At 34.5% G+C, this 14,573-nt stretch overlaps 5 protein-coding genes and 2 pseudogenes across 7 annotated transcripts, besides 5 other annotated features; all 7 read left to right on the top strand.

Annotated features, from left to right (window-relative positions):
- Nucleotides 1-869: part of a mobile genetic element that runs on past the window's edge.
- Nucleotides 870-1,422: 553 nt separating this feature from the next.
- On the top strand, nucleotides 1,423-3,510 carry TVAGG3_0068750 (annotated as a pseudogene). Its single transcript has one exon. A coding segment is annotated over exon 1 (2,088 nt).
- A 254-nt stretch (nucleotides 3,511-3,764) lies between these two features.
- Nucleotides 3,765-3,793: a terminal%2Cinverted (terminal inverted repeat of MuDR-4N1_TV transposon ID:TVAGG3_0068740).
- Nucleotides 3,765-4,290: a mobile genetic element.
- Nucleotides 4,257-4,290: a terminal%2Cinverted (terminal inverted repeat of MuDR-4N1_TV transposon ID:TVAGG3_0068740).
- A 3,030-nt stretch (nucleotides 4,291-7,320) lies between these two features.
- Nucleotides 7,321-7,683, top strand: TVAGG3_0068730 (uncharacterized protein; the record flags this gene model as incomplete). The annotated part of the gene is made up of 1 exon (XM_051221615.1): nucleotides 7,321-7,683. One exon carries the CDS (start codon nucleotides 7,321-7,323, stop codon nucleotides 7,681-7,683), a length of 363 nt encoding a protein of 120 aa, XP_051106601.1.
- Nucleotides 7,684-7,701: 18 nt separating this feature from the next.
- TVAGG3_0068720 (serine threonine-protein phosphatase family) lies at nucleotides 7,702-7,944 on the top strand (the record flags this gene model as incomplete). The annotated part of the gene is made up of 1 exon (XM_051221614.1): nucleotides 7,702-7,944. The coding sequence occupies one exon, from the start codon at nucleotides 7,702-7,704 to the stop codon at nucleotides 7,942-7,944; it is 243 nt and encodes an 80-aa protein (XP_051106600.1).
- Nucleotides 7,945-9,250: 1,306 nt separating this feature from the next.
- Nucleotides 9,251-14,573: part of a mobile genetic element that runs on past the window's edge.
- On the top strand, nucleotides 11,167-11,568 carry TVAGG3_0068710 (uncharacterized protein; the record flags this gene model as incomplete). The annotated part of the gene is made up of 1 exon (XM_051221613.1): nucleotides 11,167-11,568. The coding sequence occupies one exon, from the start codon at nucleotides 11,167-11,169 to the stop codon at nucleotides 11,566-11,568; it is 402 nt and encodes a 133-aa protein (XP_051106599.1).
- Nucleotides 11,588-11,740, top strand: TVAGG3_0068700 (uncharacterized protein; the record flags this gene model as incomplete). Its single annotated transcript, XM_051221612.1, has 1 exon — nucleotides 11,588-11,740. The coding sequence occupies one exon, from the start codon at nucleotides 11,588-11,590 to the stop codon at nucleotides 11,738-11,740; it is 153 nt and encodes a 50-aa protein (XP_051106598.1).
- TVAGG3_0068690 lies at nucleotides 12,479-13,338 on the top strand (annotated as a pseudogene). The gene has a single exon. A coding segment is annotated over exon 1 (860 nt).
- TVAGG3_0068680 (uncharacterized protein) lies at nucleotides 13,837-14,499 on the top strand (the record flags this gene model as incomplete). Its single annotated transcript, XM_051221611.1, has 1 exon — nucleotides 13,837-14,499. One exon carries the CDS (start codon nucleotides 13,837-13,839, stop codon nucleotides 14,497-14,499), a length of 663 nt encoding a protein of 220 aa, XP_051106597.1.

Below are 14,573 nucleotides of genomic sequence, written 5' to 3'. Positions count from 1 at the left end.
TTTCTCAGATATTACATCTGCGAGAAATAAGCAATTTCTCTTGGAATTTCTAAATACCCATGAAGATGACTTCACTTATGATCAAACATTGTGAGGTCATTTTTGATCAACAAATTAATTGAAATTCCGATCAAAAAAAAATTCACAAATTGGATCAAAAAAATCGAATCTCAAGTTAAAATAAAAAATTTCTACATTTTTATCAAATTTAGATTTTTTTTTTCAAATCATGCGAATTGATTGAATAATTGCATATTTTATCCCATGCATCTAGAAGTATGTGTAATATTTTTGCTTTCATCAAGAAATTGTCGAATTTGATCTTAATTTTTTTTGAAAAATATACTTTTAGAAAAAGAAATAGTGCTTGAATAGCTGCCCATGCTGTAAAAGGGTTATTTTTACAAGTAAAAAAATTGTTATTTTTCGAGCAAGTCGAGGCTTTTTACCATCTTATTTTTGAAAAATTTACGAAAAATTATATCTGAAAAAACGCTTCATTTTGATATCTTACAATGATAAAATACCAATGTTGCTGGGATATAATAGCTACACCTGGACATCTACTACATTAATGCGTATGACAGGTAAAGTTGATTTCAAAAGTATAGCCTGGAAAGATTACAATAAATCAACGATAATTCAAAAAAATTTCTTATAAGTTAACATAATAAAAATTTAATTTTTATATTGCTTGTATTATACTTAAGTATATAATATATTTAAATCTTAGAATGAAAATTCGGGACGCCCTAGCTATTCAATTTTCCCTTAGGACGCCCATAAACCTCTCAAAAATGTGATGTAAATATCACAATTTTGAGAAATTTACACTAGGACGCCTTAGGACGCCAACCCCCTTTTTTACCATATAATTTCGGGCCTCAGTTGGCCAGGCTTGCCCGAAGTGCAAGGAATTTTTATATCCATCGAAGTGGTTTCGAGCATACTTTGAGATTTTAGAGTTTTTCAAAAGAAATAATGAAAGCAAAGCATTTATTAAGAATTTGTTTAGAAATGAATACATTTAGATAAGACATTAGATTAGTTTGTTACTTGACAAAATTAGAGGAAAGGGGGAAAGAAAAAGGAAAAATAATATAGGGCTTATTACATATTTGATGACTTTAACTTTGTGTTGTTCATGTCCGGAGGCGGCGATGCGGCCGAAGGGCTAGCGCTACCGCCGGAGACCCGATTTATTTTACAAGATTATTTTTTTCCCAAGAACTTTTCCCCAGATTTTGGGTTTATCAACCAGAAACGGCCACAATATTAAGAGTGGTTGTGTATCATGTTAAAGGTATTTTATATTCATTCCCAAAAGGATATATATTTTGACACTTTTTCGATGAAGGGAACAGCATAAAATGTTATGCAATTGAGCAACTTATTCAAAGTCTACCGAATTCTTGGCCATTAATGGTTGATTATCTTGATAAAATAACTGTTCTTGCAAAATTAACAACATTTCCATCTCATTTACAAGCAGCAAGACTAGCATCTATTGTATGTTATTATTACGGTGATTCAGAGAGAGCATTAGAGTACGCATTGCTCTCAAAGCAATTATTCGACGTTGCAGCCGATGATAAGTATACTCGTAAGATAGTATCATTTGCATTCCAGAAATATATACAAAATATGCAGAAAAACATCCCAATTTCTGAAGATCATCAAGTACTTGTTCAGAGATGTATTGAAAACCTTCTCAAAAACAAGAAATACAGTCAAGTTCTTACACTATCAATTGAAACCCACATGAAGGAATCAATAAAGATCGCTTTAGAACAGTGTCCGAGCCTTGCAAGTGGCGCAATTACATTATGTCAAGAAACAGGCATGAATAATGAGTACAAAAAGGAAATTCTGATGATATACTTGTTGATTTTTCGAGGTCACGAAGTGATAAATTCCAGCTAAGTCAACTTTATTTACATTTACAAGATTACATCTCAGGCGCGAACTTACTGAAGCAACTTTGTACATCCTCTAAGACTGACGATAAACTTATGGGATATCAAATTGCATTTGAACTTGCAGAAAATGCACATCAAAAAATATCGTGCCCAAGTTATCGACAATTTACCACCAGAGCTCAATATTGTTAAAGACATTTTAACACGCAAACTCCTTTTACAGAAATATTTAGATTTCCTCTTCCAGAAAAACAAAAATGATATTCATGTCCTTATTTCCCTTAAAGATTCACTTGATACAGCCCGCTCAATCATCCATACATCCGTAACTATTGCCTATTCTTACATGTACGCTGGAGTTGGCGATGATAATTTCTTCAGAGTCAATTTGAACTGGTTTATCACGACACGTAAGTGGGCTCAGTTCACAACCGCCGCTGCAGTCGGAGCCATCCATGTTGGCCACCTAGAAGACGCTCTAAAAGTTCTGACATCTTTTTTGGTCAAAGAAGCTCCCGAACATGTCACAGGCGGTGCCATTTATGCTCTTGGCCTCATCTATGTCAACTACAGATGGGACAAAGCCATTCTCAACATTGTTACAGAGAAATTAGAATCATCCTCTCAGAAAACATCGTACGATCAGACCAACAAGCCTCTATACGTCATCCAGCATGGTGCATGTCTTGCTCTTGGCCTCATCTCCCTCGGCAGCCGCGATACTTCTCATTATAATTTATTATTAAAAGTTATAAGGGAAGATCATCCCGAACCAGGTGAAGCTGCCGGATACGCTCTTGGCATGGTCATGCTCGGCAGTGGCAGCCAGGAAACCATTGACGAGATGATCAGAATCTGCGAAAACACCGAACACGAGAAAATCATGCGAGGCATTGCGATGGGCCTTGGATTTGTCCTCTACGGATGCGGCGCCAGAGCAAACGACACTATCCAGCGAATGCTCGACAGCAGGCAGCCTCTCATGCGCGAAGGAGCTGCATGGATCATCGCACTCGCAAACATAGGAAATGCTTCAAATGACGCTTTGCAAAAACTTCTTCATATCGCTGTGAGTGATGTAAACGATAATGTTAGAAGAGCGGCTGTCATTGGCATTGGATTTGTTTTGTCTCGTCGTCCAAAGGAAGTTCCCTCAATGATCAACCTCTTGGCGCAGAGCTACCACGCACACGTGAGGGCAGGAGCGGCACTTGCAATCGGAATTTCATGCGCTGGAACAGGAAATTCAGAGGCAATTGAAGTGTTGAAACCGCTTTTGAACGATAACGAAGATGCTGTTACACAGAATGCTATGATAGCCATGGCCATGGTCTTGATGCAGCAGAGTGATGCGAGAGTCCCGTACGTCAAGGAGTTCAGGACATTCTTGAGACAGATGACATCGAGAAGGCGCCAGGAAATGCTTATTTTCGGTACTTGCTGCGCTTGGGGAATTTTAAACGCTGGAGGAAGAAATGTTGTCATTTCTTGCAACTCATTGCGTGGTGAGAACTCTGTATCTGCAACAGTGGGTCTTGCAATGTTCTGCAACCACTTCTTCTGGCATCCACTAGCTCTAAGAACTATGTGATTAGATAGATATAGCATCATTAGAGCAGAAGGTAGAAAAAATTTTATATCATGTATGTATAGAGGCTGGGAAAACATACCTTCATCTATATATAGACGTAACAAAAAAAGTCACACAACCCTTCCTATCCTACTACTATTATCTTTCTTTTCATATTTATCATTGTTTTATTACATTATTTTTCTTTTCATATTTATTATTGTTTTACCCTCAATTTTTGACTTTTGCAACTTTTTCATGACCCTCTAGGGGGTGAGTGCGGGACAAATTTGCCAACCGTCACTTTTCAATAACCTTAAATTACGCTTTTCTCATTTTTAAAATAACCTTAAATTATATTTGAAGAAATTATGTCTATGATATATGTTTTATGCTAGAATCTTGGAGTTTTCATGCACTACACAAGAGCTCCAAGGTTCCAAGAGTGAATGCTCAATAGCAATTATAGAGATGTACCTTTTCAAAATGACTTTTACTGATTAAATTTAATCAATAGAAGACATTTTGAAAAGGTACCTCTACAATTAGATATACAATAGATTCAAAGCTTCATTTCAGATAAATTTGAAACTTTGAAACTCTTGGTAGATTTTGAGTGAATGCTGACAATCATCTTTGAGAAGGTTTTCTTTAAGAAAACCTTCTCAAAGAGGTTTCTCAGGAGCCCTGAGGCTCCCTTTCGTAATGATTGGGAGCCTTGGGGCTCCTGCAACAGAGTATCGCTCCGCTCCATTAATTTTTTTTTAAAAAAGTGCCGTGTGGCAAATTTGTCCTGTTCCCGACCCCCTACCCAGGTATCTAAAATACCATTTATCGCCTGAAAAGCACCCTTAATTTATGCCAATTGACAAAATAAAGATATGTTTAGAATGCTGATATGATGGAGAATCATGCTGCATCATTATTGGCCAGCAATATATAATATTTAAGAAATCTACGAGATTATCTGATTTCATGAAACTCAATGTATACTAAGTTTCAGACTTTGAAATTTTAACATGTTGATATGGGTACATAGGGTTTATGATTCCAGTCATTTATTTAAAAAATTACAAAAATGAATTAATATGATGTGAGTAACAATGGTTATAAACGCTTAATTACTAATATATTATTTCTTGGTAGAAATGAAATGTTTTGGTGACATTTATAGAAGTTAAGCTGAGAATCAAAAATGCAAAAATTATTTTAAATATTACAAGCATTATTTGATGTCATTGAGTTTAGAGTCGTGTAGATATATGAGTACAATATGTTATTGATGTATATATGCTATAATTGTGAAAATGAAATGTGAATCTCAAGATGAGTTGCATGTTACTGCGCTATAATTTGAATTCAATACGTACATAACATTACTAAATGTATTTTAAGATAATACAAAAAATTAAGCTTGCAAAAAGATATCGAAATGTAATTTTCATTAGATTCAAAGTTCTGAATAGATTTTGATTTTAACTATTGATGAGTTTGTCAAACCTCTATAATAATAGAATGTAGAACTAATTAAATATAATTAATAAAAAAATACAAATTTAAGTGATATTATAAGAGATATATGTGATGTTACCAATATGATATGATATTGGAGAACTGATAGAATTGTGATGTGAGACTAAATATGATTTTATTATGAATAGGAGAATAATATTAGAAGAATTTCTTGAATTTAATGTATCTGAATATGTAATTGGGCATATATTCTATATATATATTGGTAGGTTAACTAGAAATAAGAAGATGAAAGATTGTTAATGAATAATATGAGATTAAGCGAAAATATATTGTTCTAATAGATGAGTGTTGAGATCCAATATATATGAAGAGGGATATGTGAGAGGAAATATGTATATTTAATAAAATAAGCGATGAGAGAAAAAATAACAAAGATTTATATGAAATTTTGAGTATTGAAAAAGCTCGATTAGTGATTTTATGTCTGTTAAAGGAATAGATATTCTAGGAGAAAGATAAATTGAATTAAAGAAGAATAAAAAAAGTTGATTAAGAATGATAAAAATATTGAATTGTATGACAATGGAAAGAAGGTATAAATTGGTATTGGTATGATGGTATCATTTCGGGAGACATTGCCTCTGCATGTCTCCCAGAATGAGACAATCTTCCGCATTGAATTGAACGCAAGTTTGACCGACAAGAGTGTATTGTGCACTCCTGTCGGTCGCAGTGTCTCATTCTGGGAGACATTGCCTCTGCATGTCTCCCAGAATGGAACAATGTTCCGCATTGATAACTTGAACGCGGAAGTTTGACCGACAAGAGTGCATTATCCAATCTTTTTTGTCATATACCTCAACCCACAAAGACAAAACCTTACATAAAATAGGTAAACTTTGGTTTTCACTTAATAATGTTTATTTTTAATTTTTTGTTCTTTATATAACTTTTTCTTCTACTAAACTATTTTACAGACTCTACTGAGCTATCCTCACATATATACCTGTGACAATAACACATATATACTCCCTTCATATTCTGATCTCATGACATATTACAGCACAAACTATAATTATACAACATACCTCATAAAGTCTGATTTTACCCCTATCTAAGCGTTCAAAACCTATTTTCCCCGCGTAATCTGATTCTTCTGGCTCTGCTGATTCGATTTCTGCTGTCAGATAAAAAAAAAGGTAGTGGGGCTTCCAGGCGCGTTGCGCCCTCTAGCCCCGAAGATGTTTAGTATAAATGAAGTTTTTATTCGGAAAATTGTTAGTCTTCTGGGTCGAAAACATTATATAATGTGTCGCTTTTCACAAAATATATATGTTTTCATGTTTTGTCACTTTTCTGTCACTTTTCGGGTAAAAACATTTTTATTATTATATATAAATGAATTTTACAAAACCACCGTTACCCTTCTTTGGAAATAAGAGTAGATGTAAAGATATTCTATTGAGAGAACTTAAGAAACTACCGAATGGTCTAACATTTGTAGATTTGTTCGGTGGAAGTTTCTATATATCCCATTTGTGCCATACAATATTCCCAGACTCAAAGATTATATGCAATGACTTCGACAACTATATGAACCGTCTCAAACATATTCCAGACACAAACAATATATTGAAAGAGTTAAAAGAAAAGATACCTATAGGCAAGATGGAACGTATACCATTAGATAAGAAAAATATTGTGAGAGAGGTTTTGAAAAAAGCAGAATATATAGACTGGGATAGTATATCTGCTAGACTATTATATAGTGGTTCTATAAGAGTTCATGACATTGAAACACTTATGTCAAAAGTTTTATATCTTAACTATACAAAGGTTTTCAAAGAGAACATAGAAAAATATATTGAGGGTATAGAGTTTGTGAGATGTCGTTGGACAGAGTTGTATGAAAAATATAAAGACAAGGAAAATGTTTTCTTTATAGTGGACCCGCCGTTCTATAACACATGGGATTTTCAATACCAAGTAGACTGGACTTTGAGAGACTCTTTAGAAACTTTAGACGTTATACATAACCATCCATGCTTTTACTTTACATCCGATAAAAGTGGTTTGGAAACCGTTATGAGATGGTTAGAGGACATACATGACTATGAGTTTAGATATGACAAGATAGAATATGAGAGAGGTCCTATAAACCGAGAAAGTGTCATAACAAAGAAATTTTATTGGTAAGTAAATGTGGTTTGAAATAGGACTACTTGTTTTAGGTTTTTTCCATTGTGTCATTTATTTATTTGACGTGGCAGAAAGATATAGAGAATATGAAGATGAACCAATGCCTGCAAATGTCCAGTATATGTACTCGTAAGAGATATTTTTATCTAATATTAAATGGACGCACAGAACTTAGCGAATGCACAGCAACCTGGACAACCAAACCCAGAGAATATTCCAAATGAAGTTAGAATACAAACTGCAATGGCAAACTATGGTCAAGTGCCAACAGATGTACAAATGCAAACTGCCATGTCAAATGACGCCGCGTTAGGCTTACCACCATGGTATGCAAATATGAGATGGAAAGAGTTTTATACAAACCCTGAAGTGGGATATAAACAACTCTATGCAGATGACGCGAACACAGGAGTTGACCCAGAGTATGTTTTCTACCAGAGGAGAAATAGAATGTATGAGCTCCAGTTAAAAAATGCTATGGAACTCAACAGGAAACGTAAGAGACTAGGTGGACATTAGATTTTTACATATAGTAAAATGGGTTTCTTTGGAAGAATAGGAAACTTCTTTCGAAATGTTGGAAGAGGTATATGGAATGGAATAAAATCTGTCGGAAGAGGAATTTGGAACGGAGTCAAAAATATTGGTAAAAGAGTAGGTCAGTTCGTTGGTATTATACCTAAAGACCCTGAACCAGAAGAACAAGCTCCTGTTATACAACAGCCTGAACCTGCACCACAGTCAAGTTGGCAACCAAATCCAACACCTCAACCGTATTAAAAAATTATATTTTTACCGTTCGATAGTAGTTGTATATGAAACTAAGTTCTAAGTAAAACGCATGGTATAATGGAATTATTCTTTTTCTTCCATCTGTAGTAAACCATACTTGAAAGTCTGAAATACTTCCACTTGGTGGTTCGTATAACTTTGTAGGTTTTTCGTAAAAATCATTCATCAGACATAAGAAAGAGTTTTGCGCACCAGAAAATGAAGCATGAACAATAATAGCATCTGGGTCGAAAACATTTTCATATGTTCCATTAGGGTTTTCGACTTCATAAAAGTTCGGGTGTACTGGATATTCTGCAGGCTGATTTAACATCCTCATAAATCTATACCATGCCAAGTTGTTATATTTTGTAGAAATATAAACGTTTTCTCCAAGGTCTTCTATTTTATTGATTTTAACAGTTGCATTTTTCCTGTCATAAATAATATCGAGATGGTATTCTCCTTCGTCAATGTTATACTGGTTTGCATATTCGAGATAGATATCGTTTATTTTTTCTTGAAAAGCTTGAAGAGTTGTTTCTAAGTTTACAAGCAAATTCACTTGTAAAAGTTTTCCCTGTTCAAATTTCTCATACATACGTTTTTTTTGTTATAGTATCGAACTTCAAAACCGACCGTAATGGGAAACCATGTATGGCTTCTGAAATGAACTTCATTCTACGAAAGCCAATAGCTTTTGTGACAGATGGGTCTCTTAACCATCTTAATGGGTAGTCAAAACGATAGCCTTCATGCTTTACGGTATCTGTCTCAAACTTTTGACCGACATTAGTAAAAAGTTCATCTAATGGTTTAGTTGTAGCAACTCTAGAATTTTCTTTTCTATTGGAAGCATATTTTTATCTAGAATAAAAATGTCAAATGAAACCCGTCTATGAGAGAAATACAAACAACCGACAACTCATTATATACAAGCTCTAAATAAGAACACAAACAAACTTTTCAAACTATTCTAAGATATCTGAGTCATTGAAGAAGGCTTAAAACTGACATTAAACCAATGACAGATGAGTTTCTGTTTCAAGACAATAAGAACCATACTGTCTATATAAATCCAACAAAAGGAACTTTAAACGAGAAACCTATAAATGAACTTCTTTTGAAAGCAGATGTTGACAACAAAGCTGACAAAGAATATGTAGACGATGCAATAGCAAAAGAAGAAGAAAGAGCTAACAATGCTTATGCAACAAAAGAACATACTCATCCTGAACTAGCAGACAAAACATATGTTGACAATAAAATGTCAAGTGAAGTGACAAGAGCTGAAAACGAATATTCTAAAAAGACTCATACACATTCTATATCTGAAATAACAGACTTAAACGTTAGCCTTGAAAAGAAAGCAGATAAAACATATGTCAACAGTGAGTTAGAGAAGAAGGTGGATAAGGGATGTGTGGCTAGTGCGGTAGTGAAGAAGGCAGATAAGGAATATGTGGATGAAAAAGATAATGAAATTAAAGAAAGGGTTGAATGGTATCATGAATGGACATCGAAGATTTTAAAAACTAAAGCTGATACAGGATGGGTTTCAGGATGTTTAGACCTTAAAGCGGATAAGAACCATACACATAAATCCTTCACTACTGTTAGAGCAGACGACATAATATTGAACTTTGACCTTGGTTCAAGTGCACCATTAGAAAATCCAAGTACAAGCGTAAAAGATACTCTTAACAATTTAGATAAGAGTTGCAGGAATATTGAAGATCATGCCAGAAACTTTGAAGCATATGAACTACCAGCAATGTTAGATAAGAAAGCTGACAAAACAGAGCTTCAAACATTAAAGACAGAAATACTTCAAACATTATATCCTATAGGTTCTATTTATACGTCAATGAACTCTACCAGACCAGAAGTAGTACTTGGTTTTGGAACTTGGACTCAAATAGTCGACAGGTTTTTGTATTGTGCAAACTCTTCAAAGGAAACAGGTGGAAGTAAAACGATTTCAGGTGAAAATTTACCTGCGCACAGTCACTACATAGATTTAAGTACATCTCAAGCAGGTTGGCATAAGCATAGATATTGGGATTGGTCAGGAATGACAAAAGGTAAAGGATATGATGTTAAAAACAACGTTCAGTTTGCTATAAATTGTTACTGGAGTGACACTGAGGGAGGAGGAAACCATACACATCACGTTTCAGGGTATACGCAAACAACGGGACAAAGTAAAGACTACATGCCACCTTACATGACAGTTTACGCATGGTATAGAAATGCTTAGTCGTCATTTTCAACTTCTTTAGCATATTCGTCAGAGTTGTCTTATATTTGTTAGGAACTGTCTTTGAAAGTATACCACCTTGAACTTTGACAAGTTTGAAACGAGGTCTGACAATAGTAGTTTTATCTTCTGCTTGCAGTCTGTACATTTTGCCATGTTTGCCTAAAACTTCATAATATTCTCTTGTATACTTTCTTCTATTTTTACGAACACGAATGTGAGTACCTGTCGGGTTCCCATTGTTGTCATAGTCAATAGTATTTCATATGGGTCGCGTTTAGGTATTTCTATTTTTACTTTGTCACCTTTCTGAAGTTTGAAGCCCGGCATTCTTTCTTGTTTGTCTCTTTTGACTAAATTATTAAATATATAGTCTTTCTCTAAGTCAGGGTTGTTTTTCATTTCTTCGGGGAGTGGTTTCCCAAACCTTTTTGTTTACAGGTATTGTAAATATTTAAAACTTGTCTCATCTTTGCCATGGAGAAGTGTCTATATTTGTCGTCATATGACATTTCATTTGCTTCACCACCTTGTGGTTGGTTTAAGTCTCTTAACATTTTTATACAACCGTCAATGACACCAAGAGCAGAATGGTTTTGGTCGACAATGAAATATTGGTTTACATTTTTTGAACGCAAATAGTTTTTTACATCATCTGATTTGAAAGAACTTTCACAGTCAGATGTCAGTTTTGTTGGGATGGTATTTGTCAACGAATATTGTCAAAGCAGTTTTCACATCTAAAATATTTTTGGACCATAATGGTATGGCTTCACAGTATCTTGTGTTTTGACCAACAAATATTAGCCAGTATGGTGGTCCATCTGTTCTAACTCTCGGAATGTTTTCCAAGATATCCATAAACCAAGCATTTGGTGTTGAACTAAAGATTTTTATCATGAGTGCTTTCTTTGTTGCCTTAGAAACATAGGGGTCCTTGTTTGAATTCGTCATTTTTTAACCCATAAGAAATGGGTTTATTTGGCGCATTAGCAGGAGTTGCATCCAGATTTTTGCCCGCAGTGGGAACAATAGCCAGAGGTGTATTTGGAGTTGGAAGGAAGATTTTGAGTACATTAGGTATACTGAAAGAGAAAGCACAACCTATTATACAAACTGTACAGAAAGGTTGGGATGTAGCACGAGATGCAACAAATCTTATTCCAAATCCTGAAACAAGAGGAAAAGTTCAAGGATGGATGGACAATGTAGGAAGACAAGCAGGAAACTATTATAACAAAGCAAATGACTACTATAACCAAGCAGGGCACTACATGGACCAAAGTGAAAGATTCTTTAACAGAGGATATAACCATGCACAACAGTGGGTAAACAATAACCAACCTCAACCGCCTCAAACGTGGGGAATGTAAATTTTTTTACTGAGATGAAATGAACAATACAGCATTGAGACAAATGGGTTCAAGATGGATTTGTCGGCTTCCAGCAGTTACACAACGTGTTTGTCAAGTTCTTCCTATACCTCAGGAAGTTTTAGACCGACTTAAAAAACCTAAACAACCAGTTGAAAACAAACCAAACTAAAATTTTTTACTGAGATGAAATGACCGAAGAAGTTGAAACGGTAGATTTGACACCACAAACAAAAAGTTCAGAACCATTGTCAAAACCTGTCAAAGAACTTACAGATGAAGAGAAAAATTCAATAATAGAAAGTGCCAGGTCTGGAAATACAAACCCTAACTACAAAGTCACTTTTCATAGAAATGGAACGGCTAGTATCTCAAAAAGAAACAGACTCTCACAAATAAAATATTGAAGTCTGAAGGAGCTTTCGAGACAACAGATGGAAAAGTTTACTTCACTGACCAACAGTTCATTATAGAACATCTCATTGACTTAGAGTCGAAATATTCTAAACTTTACAACAAACACAAAAAGTTGAAAGGAAAACAAAAACAAATGGCATATGATATTTATGAAGATGTTGACGACACAACCTGTTCCTGCAAGTGAAGTAAAGTCAGAGGAACCGAAAAGTGACGAAAAACCGATAGAAGAAGAAAAACCAAAAACTGAAGATAAACCAAAACCAAAGTTTAGTTTCCAAACTAAACCAAGTCAACCTTCATTAGCTGGTATGGGTTGGCGTCAAAGACTTATGGCAGCAGGCGGTTATGTAAAGTAAAGAAAAAATATTTTTTTATTTTATTTGAAATGTACGCTGAGTTTGTTGGAGAAGACCGTTGGGAAACTTGTTTGTTAGATGAGAAATATGAAATGGCATACCATTTTAAAACAATATATTTTTACATATATTAAATGCTTCAGGTTGAAAAACAAAGAACAAAAGTAGCAGATACAAAACCGTTAGACTATATCTTTACAAATGCTGGTAGGACTATTTCAGATGAAGAAATTTCATCCCGAGCATACAGGTTTGACTATCCAATTCGTTGGCTTCAAAGTCCTTCAGATGCAAAGGCAATAGGATTTAGAAGAGTTTTGTTTTCAAATAGAACTAACGCATTTATGTTCGCAGTATATTTTCATGGGCAGTATAAAGGTTCTGATGGTCTAATAGACAAATTTGACGAAATGAAAATCTTTACAATTCGTTCAGACGAAAGTCTTGAAAAACTCTAAATGACTTTCAAACTCAAATGAACAAATATTATTGGGAATTTCAAGAAAAATACGACTCTTTACTAAATGGAACATACTATCTGAAACTAGAATATGACAAGATGAACTCCACCGTTTCATTTCAAAAGATTGAAATTAACCCTCCAAGAGATACAGAGTTTTTATTTTGGGGAGTAGACAAACGTTCTTGGGCACAATTTCTTCGGTTACTAAACCAGAACGAACCATTACCACCAGATGGTCCATTTAAATTTATACTTCCACCAGCAGATTTGACAGTTTATAGAAACGTGTTTGACCCTCAAAATGTTATGTGTCATGCAAGTTTCAGTTCAAGCAACAATAGTTTTCTATGTATTGGTAAGGACTTTTATGACTTTGCTTCTAAATTCTACGAACCACCTAGTAACAGTTTCTCTGACTTTCAAGTTTGGTTCACAACAAATGGTGTGCAACATATTATTCCATTGTACTATGACTTTTATCTCGAATTGTCTTTCATATATAACTACGGAAAAGTGCTGAAAAAGTATTGAAAAATAAAGTTTAGGGTAGATGGTTAGATCTAACCTCATTTCTATCCTCATTTCTACCCGTTGAATTTTGTTGCTGAATTCAGCAAAAATAAAGTTTAGGTGAAGAGGTGAGATCTCACCTGTTTTCTCACCTGTTTTTTCACCCTCATGAATTTTCATGAATTTCCTTAAGATAGAAAAAAAGTGAGTTAAAATGAGATGTTTACTGAACTGGTTGGATGTCGCCTTCACAGGTTATGTAGAACAATACTTGCACTGTTTCAGAACAATACTTGTACTGTTTCAGAACAATACTTGTACTGTTTCAGAACAATATTTGTATTCTTTCAACCAAAACTCATGAATTCGGCAAAAATAAAGTTTAGGTGAAGAGGTGAGATCTCACCCGTTTTCTCACTTGTTTTTTCACCCGTTGAATTTTCATGAATTTTCCCGAAATAAAAAATATAATTTAGTTTTTTTAAAAAAATATTTTTTATTTTTATTGTAAGAACAGAAATGTCAGTCGAAGCAAAAACGTTCACGAACAAATCTAATGGCGAAACATTCACAAAAGGCACTTATAACGGTATTGAAGTCTTACGTAGAGACAAGGATGGTTATATAAATGCAACAAATATGTGTCAGCAGTTTAGGAAAGACTTTAGAAAGTTGTTGGAAAATAAGTCCTGGGAAGAGTATTATAAGGCATTTTGTGAAGAATATACCAACCGCCGGAATTCCGGCGGTTGGTTTTTATACAAAATTCATGCAGGAATTCCGGATGAAATCAGACAGGTTAGAGGAACGTATGTAGACCCAAGACTTCTAAACTATATAGCAATGTGGGCTTCTCCAAAATATTGTATAGCAGTTGGAAAAATTATGGACTCCATAGACAAGAAAGTTCATGAGAAATTAGATGAAGAAGAACTTGAAGATACAGTAGAGAATGCTAAACCTTTGTTCGAACAAGAAGTTAGAAAAATGTGCGAAAAACAATTAGAACATGAACGTGAGATATGTTATGGTTATAGAGACTCTCCATACGAACTAGACCAATGGGAACAAGAAGATTTAAAGAGAGAATTTAGAGAATATGAACTCGCTAAAATTTCATTAGAAGCTGCAGAAAAGAAGTTAAAAGTTTGGGGTCGTTTTGTACAAAAATATTGTGAGTAAATGAACCATTTATTTTTGTCATAAAGACGCAAAGCGGCGGGGCATAGCCCATGACCAAAAATAAAGTTTAGGTG

This window comes from Trichomonas vaginalis, chromosome IV (assembly GCF_026262505.1).
Source record: "Trichomonas vaginalis G3 chromosome IV, whole genome shotgun sequence".
NCBI lineage: Eukaryota > Parabasalia > Trichomonadida > Trichomonadidae > Trichomonas > Trichomonas vaginalis.
Note: the sequence above shows the minus strand (reverse complement) of the source record. Positions and strands in the feature narration are given on the sequence as shown.